At 42.3% G+C, this 21,682-nt stretch overlaps 1 protein-coding gene across 4 annotated transcripts in view; it reads right to left on the bottom strand.

Moving 5' to 3' along the window:
- Window positions 1-6: 6 nt before the first annotated feature.
- The window catches only part of Mrtfb (myocardin related transcription factor B), a 159,638-nt gene continuing 137,962 nt past the window's right edge, over window positions 7-21,682 (bottom strand). For 3 of the 4 annotated variants that reach the window (XM_015491071.2, XM_048789526.1, XM_015491072.2), the window contains 8 exons: window positions 20,409-20,656; window positions 16,216-16,339; window positions 14,710-15,735; window positions 12,561-12,716; window positions 9,465-9,623; window positions 9,036-9,170; window positions 5,572-5,632; window positions 7-3,367 (listed from right to left, as the gene is read on the bottom strand). In XM_015491071.2, coding sequence (XP_015346557.1) covers window positions 2,832-3,367; window positions 5,572-5,632; window positions 9,036-9,170; window positions 9,465-9,623; window positions 12,561-12,716; window positions 14,710-15,735; window positions 16,216-16,339; window positions 20,409-20,656 — 2,445 coding nt within the window. In that variant the 3' untranslated portion in view covers window positions 7-2,831. The remainder of the gene's footprint in view (window positions 3,368-5,571; window positions 5,633-9,035; window positions 9,171-9,464; window positions 9,624-12,560; window positions 12,717-14,709; window positions 15,736-16,215; window positions 16,340-20,408; window positions 20,657-21,682) is intronic. The other variant, XM_048789527.1, reaches the window with a different exon arrangement.

The raw sequence follows: 21,682 nt of genomic DNA, 5'->3' as shown, positions 1-21,682 counted from the left end.
CCCCCCCACTGCTAGAGCCTTTCTAGGAGCTTCAGCATCATTCTTTTTATCTACCCCACCCCCAAGAAGTTGACCTGATTACAGTAGAAAGGAAGGTCTATGCTACTGTGTTGAGACTATGCAGGGAAATAAGATGGGTGTGACAATGTTTCTAGGCCTGTTTCCTTGGCAATGGAGTACTTTGCAATATGATGTACAACAGCAGCACATCTGAACCCCACACATGCATAGCGAGAATTCGACTTTGTCCTGTGTTTTGTCCTGTGCTTTAATGGCTATGAAACTAGCTTCCAACAGCAGAAAGCCACCTTTAGTACATGCACATCACCTCTGCCAGGTCAAAGGCCTGGTGTGCAGAGTGGTCTTTGGTTGTGTCACATGCGTGCCAACACACTGCCCACGTGCTCGCCCTTACCTGGACATGGGGGTGAGGCCCTGGAAAGTGGCACTGTGTCCCAGGTGCCTGCTGGCTACTTGGGCTGGGAAAGGAGGGCCAAGTGGAATGGTGCGAGTGGGATGGCTGCTGGCGGGAGGTGCTGCAGGCCCACTGCCTTCTGGAGGACGAGACGCTGCACACCAAGGCTCGAGCGCATGTAGGCTGCTCTTTGACTACACATTGCTAACAAGCCGGCATTCTTTGTGCTGCGTGATGTGTTTCTGGAGAGCAAACTTTCTGTGGTGTGGTTCAAGTTCTCAGGTCCCTACTGATGAAGGGACCGGAGGGCTGGAAAACGATCTGTGTATGCAACTCGGGATTAAGGAACCAGGAAGTCACTCAACAGGCATTTGGAGCACAAGGTGTTCAGTTGCCTTCTACAGTCCCACTGCTAGTCGGTGCTAATTAACACTATTAAAATCTGAACAAAGAAGGTGCTTGGAGACTGTGGACCTGATGAACCCCAGACAGAAGCCCTCAGAAAATCCAGGGCTAAGACCTTCCATAGGGAAGGTCACTTCCCAAGTGATAACCTGGCTCTGGAGACCATCCCTACCCAGGAACTGACCTGGGTCCCATTAGCTATGCTGGGAAGCCCTCATCTGCCTGGGTGGGAGCTGGTCACAGATTTGCCATACCCTGGGGTGGGTTGCCAGTTTCATCATTGACTACGTTGAGCACAGTGGCCTCTGCCTTGCATGTCAGCACCATCAGCACCTTCAAGCCAGAAAGTGCAGTTAACAGAGGGCTCCAGGGAGCTAGTGTTGGAAAGGTGGACTTTTCTTACATATAGTAAAATTTATAGACCAAAAAAGAATTATATTTTTAGGCAAAACACAAACCCAGAAATGATTTACAAATTCTTCCCAAACAATGGGTCAGGCTGCCTCTTGCGTGTCACTGTGTGGAGCATCCACCATCTAATGACCCAGGAATCAACCTGGCCCTTGGGCCTACACAGGGTGAGGAGACGGCACAGTGTCATTATTTAATAAAGCCCTCCACCCTTGTTTGGAAGATTTCAGTTTTTTGTTCCATTATTTACATTTTATATATACCTAAAACTACTAGATCAAAATAATTTGGGAAATCTTGTGATAGTTGGCATTTCAGAAAATTTCTTAAACTACTTGACAAATGTGATAATGTTTTTCTATATTTAAAAAAAAAAAACTAATAAAACCTCCAGTTTTTTGATATTTAGGCTTAATAATATAGTGAGAGCTTGGGTAGGACATCCAGTTACAAGCCTGTAAGATGATAACCAGGGACTGGTGACAAAGACAGCCAGAGCTGGGGTCTGGTGGCAGAGCTCATGACAGTCTAACTTGGACTTGAGGTGGGAATGTCCTGGTCCTGGTTCACAGAAGACTTCCCCCTTACCTTCCATTCTTCTAATTCACCAGCTCAGAAAGACATTTCATGCTAGCCTTTTCTTGGTTCATTGAGATGGGTCTGGTTACCTGAAAGTTAGTCAGCAATTCTTTAAATATGAAAAATACATGTGGCTCAAGTACTCTAGAAATATTGAGTTCTTAAAGTAGGACCATTGGATACCCATTTCCTTACCCTAACGTCAGCTATACAAATCACAAAGTCAGAGTGTACATATAAATGCCTAATATACACATTAAAACCAATCTAATCAACCCAGAGGGCTGCTAATAGAATTTTCAGTGTTATCAATATACCTGGACTTTTTACAGTGGATTGTCTGACAATATCCTGTAGACATATGGTTGTGGTGAAATATCTTCCATTTAAATTTGGAATTCTAAAGTAAGATTCCAAAAATTGCAAAATAAACTACAACAAAAAAAATCGCATAGGTTTCTGAATGGAGCAAAAGTCTTCCTTTGGAAGCTGTCGCACCAAGCTGGGCAGCACTCTCCACTCTCTGGCTCCCCGCTGTGCCTTGGCTGGCTCAGGCCATCTCTAGGAAGTGGCTCCTGCAGAGACCTCTCCTCTCCCTCACTGCGGCCTTGGTTTGTGAGTGGAGCTGTCTGCCTTTTATTTAGGGTCCCAGTGACCACAGAGGTTTACATGTAGTTGATTACCAGAGAATCCTAGTGTCATTTTCCTGCATGTCTTACCCTTTCTTATGTCTTTATCTAAAGGTACTTTTCCTTCTGTACTGCAGTCTGGAGAACCAGGCGAGTCTTCTTGGACTAGTGTTTCAGAAGGCCCTGTGCCATGTTAGATTGTAGGAATTCACTGCTGAATGCAATGAAAGGTTTCAAACTTGGTTTCCAGGACTTGACCTTCTTAGCTACTCTTTCTATTACATGTTTTAATTGCAACAATGCAACTATGGATCTATATCTAAAAACTGACCTCTTAGAATCTTCTTCATATTCTGAAACCTCATGAATTCTGAGACAAGCAGCCTATGATGTTAGTCCCATGGTAGCGGGAGGTCCTGTGGGTCTAGAAAGTCCGCAGAGAACACGCTTGGTGCAGTGGTGCTGAGGGGAGTGAGCCCCGAGGATGTGTTGGGCATGGTGATGTCCAGCCACTCCATGCTGTCCAGGTGGGAGTCTGAGAGGTCGAGAGACAGACAGGGAGCCCCTGCGGCACACTGGGCCTCGGAGGTCTCCATGGGTGAGTGTGCGTGGCCCAGCATGCCAGAGTGACTCAGCAGCTCGTTCTGGAGATCCTCGATCAGGGAGAAGGGTTCCCTGTCTTCACTGCTGCTTTGTAGTGGAGCCATTTCACTGCCTGAAGGTAAAGTTCCGTCCAAGAAGGCTTCTAGTTGGTTCTCTAAGCTGGCGGATAAACTACTCATAGGTTCTAAGGACACAGGTGGTGCCATTTGGACTTGGGGTGGTGGCCGGGACACCACTGTGTTGACTGGCATGGTAGTGATGCTGGCTGTCACTGGCCTCATTTTGGAAATTGGGGAAGGCTCTTCTTTTATAGGGAGGGAAATCTCTGGAAAATAATTGAAGTAAAGATTTACTATTTTAAAATTTCTATTAATAGGGCAGTTATTTTGCTATTTTGTGACTCTTATTCTCACCCCTCTTAGAGATGAGAGAAATGCTATTCGTCAGGTTTAATCCTTGATAATCTTTAGGATGATGAATCATTTTAGCTAAATAGATAAAACAAAAGCTTATTACATTCTGATGTGTTTTCAGTTTTTCCTCAGTAAGACTAAGCATTGCAAGCTATAATATCCTACTTGACAGGAATCAAGGGCTTATTTAATTACTGGGTCCTTATTCTTAGTCATTAAGGTTTTAAGGTATGGCTCCTTTCTTATCTGACACTGTGAATCTGCTGATAACTGCATGAGATCCTCAAATTGAATGGAAATATTTCTCCTGAGTTTTCAAAGAGACCCGAAGTATATTCTTAATATTAAGAAAGATCTAATATTTTCTTTGAAAAGAAAAAAAATCATTATAGTTGGACTGTGTCCCCAATTCAGCCATACGCATTTTGTATAAAGTTCTGAAAACAAATGACATTTTCTTAAAAAAAAAAAAAATTATAAGTGAATTCAATGCCTTTATTTATATGTGGTACTGAGGATTGAACCCAGTGCCTCACATGTGCTAGGTGAGCACTTTACCGCTGAGCCACAACCCCAGCCCTACAAGGACATCTTATTAAATTTTTGACAACACATGGCTCCTTCCACCTTTTTCTTAAGACAAGGTGGATCACCTGCTTACTTCCCTCTCCTGTTTTTTGAGTTTGTATAATCTTGAGGATTCGGTCCTGCCCTGATAAATTCTGATTGTGTTACTCTTTGCCAGATCAAGGGGTGAATTAATGGACCATTTATTATACACACAGGTGTTCACTTCGCTGTGTATATTTGAATGACTTTCATGAGGATATAACTGGTTTCATTTTTATGCAGGTACACGAGAGAAAACAGATTAAACTAATGAAAGCTCAGATTCTTAAATGGGTGAGAGGAAAAAACACTTAAAATTTGATTCCCACTAATGAATTGACAACTGTGTGCTCTGGATCATTTTTGTTTTGAAAACCGAGTGCAGTTTAACTATTCTTATAATCAACTATTTAAATTTTAGTTCTTATTACTGATAAGATGGAATACTGTACTTATAGAATACTATTATATACTTTCTCATAAAAACTGCTTTTTGAAAATAACTCAGTTGTTGATTGACTTTGCATTTGAATTTCCAAGTTTAGGTCATAAAAATTTAACAATTTTTAAGACTTTACCAGATTTAACAAAAACTTTTCATCCTAAAAATGAGGGAATTGAATGTCTATTTCAAAAATTTCAATAGTTTATATACACCATGAGCTTAAATTATTTTGCAAGGCCAATGTAGTTCTTAGCCCAAAACAAAACAAACAAACAAACAAAAACCCCCAAAAACCAAAAAAACAGAAAAACAAAAAAAAAAAAACCCAAACCATTTGCACATGCAGATCTATAGGCAAATCAAGAATTCTCTGCTATGCCCAACATTCTAACCATAACATCAACCTCAATATCAAAAATCTGTTATGAGTGGAGAAATTTCAATCGGCATTTCAAAATTCAAATAAAACTACTTTCATCGGATAACTTAAAGGTACTTTACAATACTAAATAGCATTTGTATTTAACTTTCTTTTTCTGTGGTGCTGGGGATACAAACCTGGGGCTTTGTGAATTCTGGGCAAGCACTCCACCACTAAGCTACACCCCCAGCCCTTGAACTTTAAATGCTGATTTGTTCTTCCTTTTAAAGACGTGTAAGTGTGGCACAGATAACCTTGACACTTTTTGTGGTTAAAATCCCTTTTTAAGACTACATATATACAAAGTTCTTTAGTATTATTGCTTTTGCCCAAACAGGGTAACATGGTTGTCAAAGAATTAAAGTAGAACTGGAATGTTCTCATCCCTTGAAAATGAGTGATACTCAAGGGATACAATTTGAAATTTTCAACACGGAATTTAAATCCAGTTTTACTTTGTTTGGCAATGAATCTTTTTCAGCAGGCAGATATCTATGGATAAATCTAATGTAATATTACTGTTTGGAGCTGAATCAATGACTTTTCCTTGTAATGACCTAAAGCTCTGGAGGAGACCTGTCACAGATGTGTGGAGAAGCTATTTCCTGGGGGGGCGGTGGGCAGCATGACCTCTGACCTACCTCCACTCTTTATGAGGATATCAAATAGGTCGTCCATCTGCTGACTGTGTGCGTTGGAAATCTACGGCAAAGGAGAAAATGTGTTAGCAGTCTTGTGTACGAAGGTGGGGGTACTGATGGACTTCACAGAACATCCACTTCTAATCTGTAATTTGATGAGTTGGAAAATGAGGTCACCCAAGAAGTTCAGCCATTTACCCCAAGAGTCACAGCTGGCTAGGTTGGCTAAGAGCTAAGTAAGAAGGGAATAAGATGTTAGCCCAGCTGACTTCCACACTTCCCTTATTTTCTATCACTGAACTGGATTTCAAGAAGTCTCTAATACAGTATCTATATTTCATTTAGGTAAAGTTTTAAGTGTCTAAAGACGATCATCTTCATTGAATTGTTAACTGCTGTGTTTCTGGTCATTACTGATGTGGTTAAATTTGGGTTTACCATTTTATTATTTACTAGTCGTCCTGTCTGGTTTTTGTTTCCCTGTTCTTTCCTTCCTGTCCTCAAAAAATACTTTAGAAAAAGTTAGAATTTTTTTTTTTGTTTCATTTCATTATATGAAAAAAAAAATTGCTCCTATAGATATACAATACATAAAAAATAGGGAATACTGTAACTGTATAGATCCATTTATTTCCTCGAATTTATCAGTTGTAAATATTTAAGTTATAAATAAGACAATGCTATCTTTGATGAATTAGAACTTCAAAAATGTTATTTTATTCTTCTTTCCATACTTTTTTATGAAAAGTTGACATTAATCAACTTTTTGCCCTATATGTAATGTGTTGCTTTTTTCTTTATGCTTTCAATTATTTTTTCTTTAACTTTTGCTCTTGATAATTTGACTAGGTCTTCTATTTACCCAACTTGGTGTTTATTGGGTGTCTCAAAGCTATAAATTTATCTTTCATTATATTTCTGGAAGTTTTGACATTACTTCAAATATCCATCTGTTTCATTCTTCTCGTCTCTCCTTGTCTTATATCTGCATCATATTGTTACATAACAGGGCTCTGAGGCTTGGTAAGTAGACTGGGTAAGTTCTACTGAGCTGTCTTCCAGTTCACTGACTTCCCCCCGCCAACTGCCAGAATTTCCATTTTGTGAAGTTCATCTATGATTTTTTTTTTCCATTTCAGATATTTTAGTTCCAGAATTTCCATTTAGCCTTTAAAAAATCATTTCTGTATCTGTTTAGATCCCCTGTCTCTCTTCATTATAAACATATTTTGTTTCACATCATTGAGGAGGTGGCTCCTTTAAACCCTTGTTTGCAAACTCCAACATGTAGATCAGCTCTGAGTTGGTCTCGCCTCAACTGATTGCCTCTTCTGAAGACAGGCTGTTCTCCACAACCTTGATGTTGCATGTTAGAAGTGGATGGTGTGGATGTTCTCATTGCTCTAAGATGAGCAGGTTCTTTTGGTTTAGTAAGCTATTAATGTGGTTGGACTTCAACTGAGAAACATCTCTGGGGTAGCTAGCTGTTCCATCTTGGTTTAGATTTGTCTTCACCTGAGCTGCTGAGTCTACCATGCCTATGTGGCTTAGGGGTCAGTCAGAGAGGCAGACAGAAGGTGGGATTCTTTCTGTTTCTTTCCCTTTGGCTGCTCTCAACCCTGTCCTCTGGTATCTAGACCACAGGGTGTCTAGGTCACTTTCTAAGAGTGACCCTGACACTTAGCATGACCCCAGAGCAAGAGGAGGGAACTCCTGCCATGTGACTTCTCTCTCCCAGTGTGGACTCTCACTGGAACGTGACTATTTCTACTCGTCTTCAATGCCTTCATGTAGCTGCTTTTTGTATCATGATCAGGATTTACAGCTGTTACCTGTGGGAAGACTAAACCAGGATAGCCTTGTTGAGCCACCCATGGCACTGGATGTCTGAGTAAATGTACTTCAGAAACAAAAAAACCCCACTGAATTTCTGGAGTTTGGGTGCTCAATGGCACATAAAGAGGGACTGTAGACACAGTGTTACTCCTACTCACAAACGGAGAACTTGTCTCCCTTGGTCTGTAAATATGAACCCAGAGACACGTAAACCCCATGGGTTCCAACAAGTTGTCTTAGGTTAAAGAGAAAGCTGCTCCTTTCTTGTTACATAAATCAAGGAGACAGTGCTAATAAGCCTACACATGAAAGCCAGGTTTGGAAGGATCAGTTCTACCTTTCTATTTTCATAACAACACTAGTTGAGCACTTGCCAACTCATTTTTTTTTTAAATATTTATTTTTCAGTTTTTGGCGGACACAACATCATTGTATGTGGTGATGAGGATTGAACCTGGGCCGCATGCATGCCAGGCGAGCGTGCTACCGCTTGAGCCACATCCCCAGCCCTTGCCAATTCATTTTTGCTCCCTATGAAGAATACATGTTACTTTTGAGTGGACCACGGGGGAGGACAGTCTAGTTGACTTCTAGGTGACTCTTAATTGTTTCGATTTTTATTCTAAATGTTTAAACCTGTTCCTGAAATTTGGGTTTTTTCCTCATGGGTCCCTTGTTGAGTCTGGAACTGAGGGAATGTTTTTACAACTAGAGAGGCCGTCTTCTCTTGGCACTAAGTGGATACTAGAAACATATGGCAACCGTCTGTTTCCTCAGACAGGCAGTCCACCACAGGCCTGAGCATCCATGTGCCCTCCGTGAGGGTGCCCAACTGCACACTGTCATCTGCCAGTTTCTATAGATGCTCACTTTGGCTACAAGGTAGGTCCAGTCAACTACGGTGTGATGACACATCCCCCTGGTGGAGGGGGACCGGTTTGTATGCTCTATGGGGCTGGGGTCCTTTCTAGAAAGTTAAGTTTTAAGCTTTAAAAGAGCTTTGGAGAGGTGGGGAGAGTCGGAGGTGTGTTTAGGGAAAGGGATGACGAGTGCTGCTAGGTCTGGGCTTTCGCCACAGGCCAGATGATTTATACACAGGGGCAGCTGCAACTGTTCCTGTTTTTTCAATGAAACAAGGCTCAGAGGTCAATGTCGGTGGGCATAGGTATTGCAAAGCCTGGAGAACTGCAGGTCTGTCAAATCCACAGTGTACCCTGAGGGGCAGAGGGTACTAGAGACTAGGAGAGATGATGCAGGGTAAGGTGGATTTAGCTGGCCTGACAAAGGTGGCTTTAGAAATGAGGAAGCTGAATAAAATATGTGCCCTGCTATCGAGCACATGAGCCCCTAACATAACTGATCCCTCTGTATCAAACGAAAAGTTAGACAAACCCTGGATTCTGAATAAGCAGTACCTACAGGTAATTTCTCCTATAGAAATGTTTGGGATTCTTCATAATGAGATTGAGATTTTAAATACCAGTTAAAATATGAAGCTCCTGATTATAATTTTTGTTTCACTAAGGCAAATCAGTCTCAAGACAAGGGATCTGGTATAGGGCTGCTGAGGATGGGTGGGGGGAACTCATGAAACACCAGTTTCATGAACTGTGACTGTCCACACTCACCTCTGGAAGGGACTGTGCACTGCGTGTCTGCTTGATGGCCTCTTCGTAGCGGGGTGGGTCTTTTGCCTTGGTGACTGGGGTCCCAAACAGAGAGTGCTGGATGACAAACTGTTGGGGTGGAGGGGGCGAGCTAGGCTGTATCAAATAGAGGAGCATGAATTAGCTCTTGGCAGCAAGCTTGCTCCTGCCCTGGCTAGACTCAGCTCTGCGGTTCTCGCCAATCAAAGATCTTCAGCAGCAGCTCTTTAAGGACCTGGGCAGCTGAGGTCTCTGGTGGGTCACCTTGTGTGACCACAGCAGGGCTCCTCCTTAACAAGGTGCCATCACCCCACCAACACTGATAGGTGGTCATTCCCAGCCTAAAGGGTGGGGAACTGGAGTGCTGCCAATGTCAGCAAGCCCTGTTGGCTGAGGTCATTACAGGGTTACCTTGCTGGGAGTGTTGGGTCCGTTTTGCAGGGATGAAAGTGGAGGGCTTCTGGCCTGAAGAACAGAGTTGGAGGCCTTACTGATAAAGGGCTGCTGGACTGCTGGAGCCGGTTGCCTCTGATATGGAAGAACTGTATTTGGTGCCGAGTTTGTGAAAACCTGTAATGAATAAGTTATTTCTCATTCAATTTGTTCTTTTGCTTTCCCTAATGAAGTATTTAAAAAAAAAAAGCCATGTTTCAGAGAAGGGTCAGCAAACTTCTGTAAAGGGCTAAAGAGTCCTGAGGTTAAGGCGTGTGGGCCACGTATCTTCTCGGAAGTGCTCACCTCTGCCATCCTAGCAGGAAAGCAGCAAGGACACAAGGAAACAAATGGGAGTGGCTGTGAGCCAACAAAATGCTATCTATAGAAACAGGAGGTGGGCTGCATCTGCCTGGCCTGGGGCTGCCTGACCTTCCTTTGGAGCACACTCACTTCTCCTGAGCAACTTGCTGGTGCAGACAGCCCTGTGGGAGGTTTTCTCCAGGCTTCCCTCTAAAGTGACAGCTGAATTTCTGACCACCTTACTAGGTGATCTCCTCTCAGGTTTCAGGGTCAGGATGAGCTAATTATCCTCAAGCCTCTCTAGTCTCTTAACCTTACCCATCAGCACCAAGGCCTCCTCCACATCACCTTCCTGGACACCTCAAAAGTAATATGAATTCTTCTCTGTATTCTCACTGGCCCAGCCTCTGAGAGGCAATAATTCTTGACTCTGCTTCAGTTCTATTTTCCTTCTTACACCTAGGTAAGAGTAGTATCAGGTCACTCTAGTCCCCGCTCAGCACTTGCTATCTAGTGATGCCTCTGGGCTTGGGCCTCTGTCCTGTCGTCCTGGCCCAGGTCCTTACTCTAGCTCTAGCTGGGAAGCTGCGGAGCCTCCTCGTTGCTCCAAGCGCACACTAATGCAGCCCCTACCACACCCACTGGCTCTCTTGCCTTTAAAATCTGCCCCCTTCTGAGAAGCTGTTTCTGCTCTGTTAGTCAGAGGTGAGAATTTCCTCCTGTGGAAGGAAATTGCTGGGATTACAGGAACATTTTGTTTAGTTATATAAAGAGTCAGGCGTTTTGAGGATTTTTACAAATTTATATATTTTTACAAATACATGGGGATGTTGCTGATAGAGTACTGTATTTCATACAACTTGGTTTATGCATAAAAATATTTAATACACTTTCTTAGTATTCTGAAAGAGGAAAAACCTTCATTTTTATCAAATAATGAGTATCTTATTTATTTATTTATTTTTGGATACCAAGGATTGAACCCAGGGGTGCTTTACCACTAAGTCACATCCCCAGCACCCCTCTTCCCTCTTTTTTATTATATTCAGAGACAGGGTCTCACTGAGTTGCCGAGGCTGACTTTGAACTCACAATCTTCCTGCTTCAGCCCCCTAGGCTGCTGGGATCACAGGCATATACCACTGCACCTGGTGCATGAGTTTTCTTTTTCTTTTGAAGAAATGACAAAAATAACAGTGGGAATTCAGCTTTGACCAATAGCATGCCCGGCACACCAAGACAGAATCCATGTGCTCCTGCGAGAAAGCCAGGACCTCNGCATGAGTTTTTTTTTTTTTTTTTTTTTTTTTTTTTTTTTAACTTGGAACTGAACCCAGAGGTACCAAGCCACAGCCTCAGCTATTTTTTATATATATATATATATATAAAAAACACATGTATATGTATGTGTGTGTATATATACATATACGTGTGTGTGTGTGTGTGTGTGTGTGTATAATTATAAAAAATAAAATTTAGAGACAAGGTCTTGCTAAGTTACTTAGGCCCGCACTAAATTGCTGAGGCTGGCTTTGAACTTGAAGACTCCCAAGCTGCTGAGATTACAGGTGTGTACCACCATGCCCAGCATATAAGTATTTTCTTAAGCACAAAAGTTATGCTTTTTGGATGGATACACATATATAACCTCTGAATGAAGAGCTCTATAAATATGCTCCTACTGGAAAAAGCTGAATTTCCTTACGTTTGTAAAACATCATTTCCTGTAAGCTGGAAATGATGATTCCTAATTCTAGTATTTTAAGACTTAGTGAATAAACTTGTCATCCTGTGTCTATATTTTCCTCTTTCTTCCCTAACCCAAAGAAAACTGTCTGAACATGTGAACACTTACTGAGCTCATAACAACAATACGACAATGGTATTGTGAGCTTTTCTGAAGCTCAGTAACATACAACTGTGGACAGTTAATGCTGTGTCTCCGAGGGGACCTGTGCATGTCAGTATGTCTGTTACTGCTAAAAATGGTCGTTGATCTTTGTCCTTCATATTGTCTTGGGTCCAGCAGTTCGGACTACCTCAAGACGTACTGATAGCATACCTAACTGCCTAAACCCTGGGACTCAGTTCTCAAGGTTTAAGATAGTGGTACCTGTTTTGGGGGCCTTTGGATTTTTCTGGCAAGAAGATGTGTACACAGCTCCACCTACTGGACAAGAGGGAATGTTGTTTACTTAGTGCACACCCTGCCCACCCCACCAGCCTGGCACAGGCTAGCCAAGTGCTCCACTTCTAAGCTACCTTCCCAGCCCACTGAGGGATGATGAAGATCTGAGTCTGGGGAAGGAACTTGTATTCAGGATGAGTCCTAGGCCAATACCCTCATATGAAGATGAGGAAGTGAGTAAACTGTGCAGGAAGCCAAGCACCCAGCACTGGGGGCTGTGATGGTAAAAACCTCTGGTTTCTGAATACCTACAGCATAAAGATCTTACTTGAGAGAGAGAAGTCAGAAGTATCCTTTCAATCTTCACATATCTTTCCCCAGGGAATAGCACATTTAACTTTACTGAGTTTTAAAATAAATTTATTTAAATTTAGTGTATAAGGATTAAAAAATATACTTTTGAACCTTTTACTTGGGAAAAGGATTTAATTGTTAAGCTATTAGTACTAAAGAACTCTCTCAATTCCGAACAACTGGAAAATCTGCCAAACAACATCTGACCCAGGGCATGTTCTGTGGCAGAAAGACCATAAGAAAGAGCAGTGGGGAAGATGAGGAGATGACCTTTGGGATCAGCCACCAACCTTTCTGACTTGTTGGGGCTGGCTGAGCACGTGCTGCGGGAAAGCCTCCTGTTTCTGAGGTACAGTTGGGGCCAGGCCTGAGGGCAGGGCTGCAGCTGGTATTTGTGCAGCAGTTGCTGTCTGAGGCTGAGTCTGGATTCCTGTTTGTGGTGGAGTCTAGGAGGTCAAGAAAAATCAGTGAATTGTCAGAAGCAGAGCTGGATTCAAGATGTTAGATGTAGAATTAACTGGAAATCAAATCTAAAATGGAATAAGACAATGTTTACAGGTACACACTCCAGTTCATTTGCATAAAGCTGAACCTTAATAATCCACTTGAAATTTTTTGAACTTACATATAAAACAGGACCTAGACATATTAATAGGCTACCCATGTAAGGTTCCAATGCACATACTACTGTATAATGTTTAAATCAGGTCAAACAGTAAAAAAAAATGTTCTTGTGGTGCTGAGGATGGAACCCAGGGCCTCGTGCTTGCCAGAAAAGTGGTCTACTTCTAAGCTACGTCCCAATCACCTATCATTTCTTTTTAGTGAAAACATTCAAACTCCTTTCTTCTGGCTTTTTGAAATATATGGTACACAACTGTTATATACACTCACCCTCGTCTACAATAGCATGCTAGAACTTCTTGCTGCTATTTGACTATAACTTAGTCAAATACCCACTGACCAACCTTTCTTCTTGGAAACTTAACAATTCTAAATCGGTATCAAACACTAAGCCAGTTATTTTCATGCCCTTAAATTTCTTAGTTACATAAGAAATGATATCTGAAAACTGGGAAAATTAGAAAACGAAAATAGTAATTCATAGATACTACACTTCATAGGTCAGGTACTGAAAAACATTTAATAGCAACTAGGAAATCTGAGGCCCATCTGCCCAGATTCCTGCTTCTATAAAGCTGCAGCAGATACTCCCTGGGGATGGCCTGCAATGCTCTAGGGTATACAAAGGCACAGAATAAAAGTCTTTGTTCCTACAACAACTCTAATAGAAGATTTGGATCAAAAAAATTTTAAAAGATATATTATGGAGTAGATCTTCAATAGCATAGATGCTCAAGAGCCAGAATGGGGAGACAGACTTTGTGCACATGCCAAGGGCCTTTGGGTCATGCCCACTAACTACAGGGGGACAAGGGTATTCCTCTCTGCTATTAGAAGTATTTGGGTCATCAAGGTTGGGAAGTACTGGTCCAAACGGTTTGTTTACTCCTGATCCACATTTTGTGAAAAACCTATTAAACTCACATATACAAAAGCCACCTCAGGTAAACAGGCAGGTTATGTAAACACAAAACCTACCCTTGGGTGTTTTATCCCCTTTTCATGATATCCACACTCCTCCATCTGCGGTCATGGCCTCCTTAGTTGAGGCACCTTCACATTAATGTGAGCCTTACAAGAATTAAGTCTGGGAGGCAGAATAGAATGGAGTAAAAGCAGAGGTTTAGAGTCTGGAAGATCTGGGTTTAAACATCAGCCTTGTCCTTGAGCTCAACTGTTCCAGGCCTCAGTTTCCCCATCTAGAATTGGGCTACATCATGTGGCTCTTCTGGGGGAGGAAAGGTTACTTTAGTTCCTGATGGGTATGGAAGCTGCTGCCATGGAGCACTTATCATTCATGACAATGCCACTGACCTTGAACCCATGAAGTCCCAAACTTTCAAATCTGCCAATATTTTGATGAAATTGTGATATGGGTACATTAAAATAGGTCTAAATTAAAATAAAGGATTTATAAGCTCTAAATCCTTATTTTCATCAAGAATAAAGATAAGTGGTCCTATAAGTAGGACATTGAGATACTATCCTAACTTTCACATATATAAACTGCCCTACATATAGGACATTGAACAAATATACAAGGTGATGGGACAAAATGGGTGAAAAGCATCTGTACATGATACTGCATTCATTGAAGGGAAGAGGTCAGAGAAAGGCACTCGTGTCTGTTTTTTACCATTTAAAACGGTCCTAGCTATTCCCTTTTTTTTTTTTTTTTTTTGGAATGGTTCTCCTCACCCACATGTGTTCTACAACTGTGACGCCTATGGATGTGTTCTGAAAGGACTCAGGGGGTTCTGTCACTGGTCTCCATTCTGGGTGTGCTGTAAGGCAAATTCATGACATGCTTCCCACCTGGAGTTTGAGGCTGCCTACTGGCAGCTGCACTGAGGTGACATTCGAACCCTGGATAGACACCGGGAGCAGCAGCTGAGCAGTCTGCGTGGTCAGTAAAGCCTGGGGCTGGGCGACAATGGCAGAAGGCTGTCCCTGGGAACTCACATAAAACTGTGAGACCACACTCTGCTGTTCTGCCTGCGCCACGGGGACCTCTTGCTTGATGACTACAGCCTTTTTAGCAACAAGGGTTTGGCCACCTGTAGAGATGGGCTGGCCTACAGAGTGGCTGGCCACAGGCATATGCTGCTGGGGGCTGGAGCAGTCAGGGAGTGAGGCCTCATCCTTGATGGAAGAACCAGGGCCGCCATGTTTCTGATCCGCTGTGACAGAGGGAGCAGGGGTGCCAGTCTGGGGTTCTGGTGGCCGCTGCTGCCCTCGTTTTTCCACCTCAAGTTGCATTTTCAGAACCTCCACAAGCTTCTGCTCTTGTTCCAGTTTCCTTTTCAGCTCTTCGATTTGCTTCTCCTTCTCCTGAAGCTTGCGATCCTTCTCGGCAGCGTCCAGTTCCAGGTTTGACAGGGTGCTGCTGGTGGGGCTCAGGCTGTCTTCGTGGTTTGCCACTCTCAAGGGAGAGGAGCATAAGAACTGTGAGGGAGACATCATGGTCATGATCTCGGTGAAAGTGTCTGCCATGTTTGTGTCGTCAGTACTCAAATTGGACTGATCGGAGGGCGAGGGGGAGATTGGCAGAGGGGAATGAATGTTTTCAGCATGGGCTGTGTTGGTGGGTGCAGTAGTCGGCACTTCTGCCTTCAAAGTAGAGACTGTAGTCACAGCGTTTTGTGGGGTTGTGACTGGCAATGCCACAGTGACTTCTGGGTTATTGGTGACGATGGCCGATGATGACACTGCCACGATACTGCCAGAGGCAAGGCCACTGCTGTTGACCTCCTGGTAGGGTTTCAGGCGCTCAATGAGGTCCGGTTTGGTGCCCGACACTGGCAGACCCCTCAACTTTAGTTCTGTCTTCAGTTCCGATACCTGGAAGTACAGACAAATCAGGTCTCTCGGTTTTTATAACTTTCTGGCAGATCAAGAATACACAGTGGCCCCCTTATCCACAGGGAATAAGTACCTGAGACTGTGGTGAGTACTGAACCCTATACATGCAATGTTTTTTCCTATACACAAATACTGATGTTTAATTTATAAATCAGGCACAGTAAGACATAACAATTGTTCCATATTTTTAATTATTGCTAATACACTGCAATAAAAATTATGTGAATGTGGTCTCTCTATGGTGCTTGTACAAAGCACATGCTAGGTAATTAAGAGCTGCTATTATCTATCTTGAAAGATGCATAAGGGAAGTAAAGAGAAAAGACCTCTACAAGGCTTGTCATTTTGCTGCTAAGGTTGAATGGCCACTGAAAACTGCACATGTGACAGACAAATCTGGCCATTTGTTCCCATTTTCTGGGCACTTATGTAAGAGTAGGGTCTGCCTGGAACCCTCACCTTCAAGTCATCCAAGCTGGGGGGCAGAGGTCCTGGCTTTCTCGCAGGAGCACATGGATTCTGTCTTGGTGTGCCGGGCATGCTATTGGTCAAAGCTGAATTCCCACTGTTATTTTTGTCATTTCTTCAAAAGAAAAAGAAAATTAGAGCTTATAGTAACTCATAGGTTTGCTATTGCTTCTATTAATAGTTTAACTTGGAACAGCCACATCATGGTCATTTCCTTGAAGGACAGCAACACTGGAAGAGCCCTACCACCAGTGATCAGAATGTGATAGGAATCCAGTTATTTCAACAGTGTGGTGCTGAGGCAAGGACAGAACAGCAGACAAATGAGAAACGGGAGAGACTCCTGAAACAAATCTCTGCATACAGGGCCCCCGAGTTATCAAAAGGTTTTCGACTGCCATGTAGCAGGGAGAAGAGGGTTATCCTTCCCATAAATGGTGCTGGCCAAACTGGATCTTTACGTGGGGGTGGGGAATGTTCCATCTCGCATCATTCTCCCAAATCTAAATGTGAATCATGAAAACAAGAAAGCTCTTATAAGAAAACTTAAGATAATATCCTCATGTCTTTTAGATGGACAAGGATTTCTCAAAATAGGACAGAATAGGCAGTAAATAAAAGGGGTATCTTTAAGACAGTGACAACTCAAGCCACAGAATGGAAAAAGGTGGTACTTTTATGTTCTGAGTCCCTTGTCAGGTATTAAAGAAAGCCTTATAAATCAGTGTGTGTTTGTAGGGAAAAAGCTCACAAAAATACAAAACCTAATGGATAAAGGGGATGGGGAGCAGGAAGGAATTTTGAGCAGGTATACAATAAAGTATATCCAAACAGTCACTAAATAGGTGAATAAATGATTAACCTCATTAGGTATAAGGAAAATGAAAATGCACATCACAAATAGCCTTGTGTTCCTAGCAGAATTACTATAATAATACCAAGCACCTGAGACAAATGGATCTCTCAGCACTGATAGCAGAGGCTTGATACAACCAGTTTACCCAACTGTGGAAATGGCTAAAGAAAAACATGGCTACCCTATGACCCTGGCAATTCTGTTCCTAGGTAGATAACTGACTGAAAGACATACCTAACCCAAGAGTATGGTGGGTAGATAAATTATGGTATAGTCGTACATAGCAGTAATGTTTATTTCTGCTTAGTATTCTATTTGCATTATGAGGATGTATTTCACCAACAATGCTGAGCAAAAGAAGCTAAGTACGTAAGTTTACTGTCAGATTGCATGTATATGAAGTTCAAAAACAAAAACTAATTTATGGAGATAGAAGTCGGGACCAAGAAAAGCCCCAAAGGGGATCTCTGAGGTCCTAGTGATGTGACCTTCCTTTGCTGGGTGGTATGTACTTCAGCACAGGTGTTCACTTATGACGCAGTTAGACTTTATTCGCAAGGAGCTAGTGGATCAGCTGTCAAGCTCTGGTATTAGGTGCTGTATCCGTGTCCTTATAATCTTTCTCATATCAAGCTGATCCCTCTTCAACCTCCTCCACCTGCGAGGCTTATGGTGACCACAGCATACCTCTCCCCCACAGTTGAAGACCCAGTGAGGGCGGTGGTTGGCATGCTCACCCCAGGAGCTGCAGGGTGCCTGTGGTGGAAGCTAATGCAGCTTGGTCAACAGTTAACTGGATATTCATCTCGGGGTCTTATAAACCTGCCTGAATTTTGTTGAATATAGACTTAAAAAGTCTTGGAGATCAAGTTTCTTGAAATTTGGATGAAATGACAAGTATGTATTATTTTCATTTCTAAAATCACAACTTTGAAATCTCAGGTTGGAGTCATGAAAACATCTTATTTAATTGGTGTTTTTCAGCCTTGTTTTTATTCCCTGTTGTTTTCCCCAAGGAGCCTCTAGTGCCTTCCCCAGGACATTTCGCTGTCAGAGGTACTGCATGCACTGTGTGTGTGTGTGTCTGTGCTTAAGAGCATCCTCATCCATGGACCACCTTTTGCTCCCTTGTGATACTAATTCTTTTTGGTTGAGATTCTACAATACTTGGGACCATGATTCAGAGTTTGGTTCAGCGTTTAACAGAAATAAGTTAATCCATTTTCACTCAAATTCAGAGGAAAAGGAGGAGGAAGCTGACAGATGTGACTACTGTGCAGTCTGAGACCTGAGGTTCTGAGGACTGCGGTGGGCCTTCTCCACCCTCTGCAGCCTCTGTCTCCTGACAAGGTGGTTTTAACTGAGGCCCAGCTGCTTACACCTTCTGTGGCACAAAGGGCTACATGATGCAGGTGAAATTTGCTGCTATGGGCACTGCAAAGCTTCAGTTTTTCTGTAATGGGATTTTGGTAAAGATAAGCAATGTGTTACTAAGTCTCCATTTTTAGGATCCAGAAACTAGACAGAACTTAATTCAGGCTTCCTGTGGTGAAATAATACACGAAACAAGTATGCTTTCCTCCTCCTCGTTCCTGGATCATGTTCCCCGGGTATGTGGTGTGGTTACTCTAGTGGAGGAGTGTGTAAGGAGCTGGAGCCTCAGGGAAGGATAGGAGGAGCTCAGCGGCATCCTAGTGCAAGTTCCCATCCACAAAGCCATCCATGCAGCCAAACTTTGTCATTATAGAAAAGATGGTTGCATTGACACTGTGGAAGAAAATCCTTTAATGGAATTTTCAGTTCAACAGTTTCCTCATCAGGAATGGAGTAGCAATTCCTTCTGGATTAAGGGAGGGTGGTGACTCAGGGCACGAAGCACAATGTTAGAGCATCCTGAGTGGTAAATAACAAGGATGGTAACCATGACTGGCAGTTATTACTGGTGCCCAATACAAACGAGGGCAGCAGTACAGGGTACCTGCCCGGTCCTGGATGGAGCTATAAAGTAGTGGCAGTTGTCTTGGATACTGTTCTAACTCTCTGTAGCCTTCCCTGGTTCCTTTCCAATATTAACACCTCCCTCAGGCCTGGGGCTCTTAAAATAATATACTGCAAAAAAATCTTTATTCATCCCCATGCCCTGATATTTTAGACATGTACTTCACAATAAGGCCTCAATTACTAATAGGTCTGATCTTCTTCAAGATATTTGTATTTTCAGAGAAAAATAGTGAATTGATAATCCTTCACATATGAAGGAGAGATTTCTTCACAGAGAAGCTTGTCAGTAGGTTTCTATCCTTCTCCTAGGAAATGGGGGCTATCTCTGGAGAGAAGCTTAGGTTACAAGAGGGAACAGAAGTAGTTTTTATGGATCATGTGATCCTAAACTGAATGGCTAGATCACAGAACACTTTATAATGAGGTTTTTGTGTCGTCTTCTAGTCGAATGCTGGCATTACTTCCTGGAAAGTGAGGGAAGAGGACAGGTGCTCTGCTTTTTCTGGTACTCACAAATAAAAATACATAGTGGGAATGGGCACCTGGAAACTTCCTATATTACATCATCAAAACAAGCCATGGGCATCTTGCTGCGACTGTGGATTTGGTGTCGGACACCTTGCTTCCCTAAGTCCCTCACTATTGGATCAAACTTGGGAACCATATTTCTTCTCCATAGCTGGGGCATCACTGTCCATTCACCTGTTTCCTGTTCCTTTCATTCTGTGCTCTTTGTCCTCTTGGGTCTGTTCCCTAGTCTTGTGCACCACCACTGTCCTGAGCCACTCAGTCTACCACATCTTCCGCCCAACTTCAAATTCCTGCAGACACTGACTCTACTCGATTATCTCTCCCTTTTCTTAATCACATTCTCCATTCAGGAATTCTTCCTTACCATCCAGTACACAGTATTGCTTACCCATTCCTGTTCCCGAGCTGTCCACGTGAACATAATCTTGCTAATCTCACCAAACTCCTGTGTTTACACCCATCTCTCCTTTGTAGTTGTTTATGTTGCTTAGGTGTTTTCATAATATCTGATACCTTTTTGAGTATACAACAGGCATATCTTTCCTCAATGAATAATTGTGAGAAGGTATGTCTAACTTGTGAAAGCCCAGCCCCTACTTTAGAGGACAAAACCTGCACTGAAATGTACCCATTCTCACTGTGTGACTTTAGACACTATGGTGAGGTAAGCTTTGATAACAAACTGAAAGTAATCACTGCTTACAAATAAGTCGGCACATCTGAACTTTGGTAACTTGAGGTCCTCCTAAAACCCACAATACAATCCACTTTATAAGTGCATCAACCCCGCCCGTACTTGATTGGTGCAGGCAGGATGGTCTGGTAGCTGTAGTGCTGCTGCTGCTGGCTCAGGATCTGCAGCTGCAGGAACAGCTGCTGCTGCTGGAGCAGGCGGGCGTAGTTGGAGTCCATCTGTGGCTCATTCTTCTCACCTTTCTGATCAGGTGGAATGTATTGGTGGTACTTTAACTTCTTTACCCGTGGTTTAGGATCTTTGCACTTTTTGCTACGGTGTTTGTCATTTGGATTCTTGGGATGGCTTTGCTATTTTTGAGGGGGAAAAAATATTTTTAAGAGATGTCATTCCATAAAATTGATTCTGCTATGAGTCTGAACGATTAAAAAGCAGTGTACCTTAGAACCCACTGTAACTACTATGGGAAGCAATATACTAAATAGATTTCAAGAGCCATAAAAACATCTCTATACTTACATTGACCAAGGCATTTTCTCCTGCCCCACTGTTCCCTAAGGGTGCAGGCTGGATGCTTAGTCCAGCATTACCTCCTTAAATTCCTCAAACGTGCACTTTGGTTCTGCTGTTATCTCCTAGTAAAAAACGGGTTGTATGTGAAATACACAATAGGGAAAAGATTAAGTGTATTTCACTAATTTCCTTTTAAATATGGAGAACATATAAAAACAAATGATTCTAATGAGAGTAAAGCAGAATATAAAAAAAATCTAAAATATTTAATGTGAATTTAAAGACCTTTCAAACATATTACATTTTTACTTTGAAAATGGGATGGGATACCATGCATCCCTCATCTTATGATTAAGAGTCGTAACTTTTCTTGAGTAGTTCTTAATTTATAAATTATCAAATCTTATTTTTTTTGGGGGGGGGTACTAGGGATTGAACTCGGGGGCATTTAACCACTGAGTCACATTCCCATCCCTTTTTAATATTCTAATTGGAGAGAGGGTCTCTAAAGTTGCTGAGGCTGGCTTTGAACTTGTGATCCTCCTGCCTCAGTCTCCTGAGCTGCTGTGATTACAGGCATGCACCACCCAAACTAGGTTTAAATCATTTTGTAGTTTTCGGTATTCATAAAGTAATTTCATCTGTGGAAACAGTCATCCCACCTCCCCCCAAAATGGAAAATCATTAGGAAATTATTTCTAAGTTGCTTTAGGTAACAACACAACTTAATAAAAAGTAATTTGAGAAGTACTTAAATGTTGACTGGTCACGTTATATATGTTCATATATAATTAGGAAACTGCACAAAAAGCCCCAAGAAACCAAAACAAAAAACTGCCACAGTGTATCAGACCAGAAATAGT

The sequence above is a fragment of the Marmota marmota genome, unplaced genomic scaffold, assembly GCF_001458135.2.
Source record: "Marmota marmota marmota unplaced genomic scaffold, marMar, whole genome shotgun sequence".
NCBI lineage: Eukaryota > Metazoa > Chordata > Mammalia > Rodentia > Sciuridae > Marmota > Marmota marmota.
This window is presented reverse-complemented; position numbering and strand designations above follow the sequence as displayed.